This window comes from Volvox carteri (genome assembly GCF_000143455.1).
Source record: "Volvox carteri f. nagariensis unplaced genomic scaffold VOLCAscaffold_125, whole genome shotgun sequence".
Lineage (NCBI taxonomy): Eukaryota > Viridiplantae > Chlorophyta > Chlorophyceae > Chlamydomonadales > Volvocaceae > Volvox > Volvox carteri.
Window position 1 is genome coordinate 94,409 of NW_003307668.1, and position 2,304 is coordinate 96,712.

General features: G+C 50.8%; 1 protein-coding gene across 1 annotated transcript in view; it reads right to left on the reverse strand.

Moving 5' to 3' along the window:
- Nucleotides 1-297, reverse strand: part of VOLCADRAFT_100547 (uncharacterized protein) — a gene marked incomplete at both ends in the record, with an annotated part of 8,062 nt that extends 7,765 nt beyond the window's left edge. Inside the window, one exon of the mRNA XM_002959100.1 lies at nucleotides 46-297. Coding sequence (XP_002959146.1) covers nucleotides 46-297 — 252 coding nt within the window. The remainder of the gene's footprint in view (nucleotides 1-45) is intronic.
- Nucleotides 298-2,304: the final 2,007 nt, after the last annotated feature.

Here is a 2,304-nt window from a genome sequence, read left to right on the forward strand (position 1 = left end):
TCCCCCCCCTTTTTCCCCCCCCTCTCTCCCCCCCTCGTGCCTTACCCCCATTTGCTCATGGCTACTGCCACCACCACCAGTGGCCTTCTCCTGCTGTTGCTGCTGCGTACTGCTCCTCTGCTGCCCCTGGCCCTGACTATCCAGCTGCTGGAGCAACAAAGTGACGCAATCCGTACCGGGACGCTCTTCCAGACACTGATCCGATACGACGTTATCCACCACATAGTACGAATTTATTGTAGTGTACGTATAGCCGCCGTAGAAGAGGTTCTGATATGCCAGCGAGCTGACGTTCATATTATTTAAAATATGAATATATGAATATATTCATATTTTAAAATATGAATATATGAATATATTCATATTTTAAAATATGAATATATGAATATATTCATATTTAAAATATGAATATATGAATATATTTAAAATATGAATATATTATTTAAAATATAATATATGCACATCATATAAAATGATATGTATAATATATATGCGGATGTACGCATCGTCGTCGTACATTGTTGCGATGTACGACCGTATAGACGTCCAGATGTCGAGATGCATGTCCCAGTGTACGGTCCGGGAGATAGAGAAAGGAGGGGGGTTTAAGTGCCCGTTCTGTACGATATGTCGTCCAATGTGGTACTGGCACCTGTAAATAGTGTCGTACGTGCCGTCTATGGCAGTTGTTCCATCACTAGCTAGTTCTACACGCACACACACGCCCGGTCAACACAAGCTAAACCCCAAAACACACGTGTCGCAACACACACACACACACCTAAACCCCCCCAGTGTGCATCACCACGTGGATATATGTGTATTGAAGGTGCAGTTCCCCCCTTCTCTCCACTTCGTGAACTTTTTTCCCCTCCCCTTTCCCCTCCCCCTCCCCTTTCCCCTTTCCCTCCCCTCCCCGCCTTCAACTCCATTCCCGGTTGTCGTACCTGCCCGGCGTCACCGTAGTGGAGTAGTCCGACATGTTGATGGCTGCCGGTACGACAATGGGTTGGGAGCTGCGAGTTGACGAGTAGATGAAGTTGGTCACGATAAGGCATACCTGCAAGGAGTGCATCATGCCTGTCTGTCTGTATGTGTATATGTATATATGTATGTATGTATGTATGTATGTATGTATGTATGTATGTATGTATGTATGTATGTATGTATGTATGTATGTATGTATGTATGTATGTATGTATGTATGTATGTATGTATGTATGTATGTATGTATGTATGTATGTATGTATGTATGTATGTATGTATGTATGTATGTATGTATGTATGTATGTATGTATGTATGTATGTATGTATGTATGTATGTATGTATGTATGTATGTATGTATGTATGTATGTATGTATGTATGACGTTGATTACACTGTGGGCTGAAAAGCCGGGGGCCCAGGGCCGAAGCACAGCGCGGGGGGCGGGTGCATACGGCTGGTTAGTCTCATGCACTCCGCCCCCGGGTCAGGCCGCACGGGAAACGACGGCCGGCACGCAACAGCGCTTGTTTGGCGCTCCAACTAGACGGGATCTATGCCCGTTGGTCTCCTAACCTAAACGAAGTCGCAACTGGGGGGCTCTACCTGCCGACCGAACGAACCGAGCATCTCAGAGAGCTCGCTACCAGGACTTGGGCGACCGGGAGCCCGACGAGTCTTCCCGGGCTGGGGAGGTCACCAAGCTCAAAAATCCTCACGCAAAAAAGAGCGCATAGAGCTCACACCACAAGACGCCAAACAGCCTCCTGAGACTACTACCCTCCTCCGCCTCTCCCTCCCTGGGCTAGTCCAGGGGAGATAGCCCCCGTCGAGGGGGTAACACCGCACAAGTCCGCGCCCTTCCACAGCACTGGGTCTAAATTGAAAAGTACTCAAACGGGAAGACCCTGCGGCAACGCCGGGCGATCAAGCCTCCGGAAACCACAGGGGGGGAGGGTAGCCAGCTCGGCGCCCCCCCAATACCGCTCTACCAAGACGGCTGGTTCCCAAGATCCTATCTCACCTAGACGCCGCACCACGAAAAACCCGGTCTCGTACCCTGAAGAACCTAATCCTGCACCACGCGCGCACCTTCGAGTACGGCCCCCCCTTCTGGGTGCCCACCTCCCCCTCATCCGCGCCCTCGCTACGGCCACTTGTTTCCACTCACCACTCCTCAACCCTACATCCTCTTGGTGTACTCTCTACCTCTTCCCCTCCCCCCCCGGCTCTCCCCGCCCTTTCCCCGGTCTCCCCCCCCTCCGCCGGTACGGCTCCCCCAGGCAAATAAACCCTCCCTCCCCCATTCCCCTGCGCGGC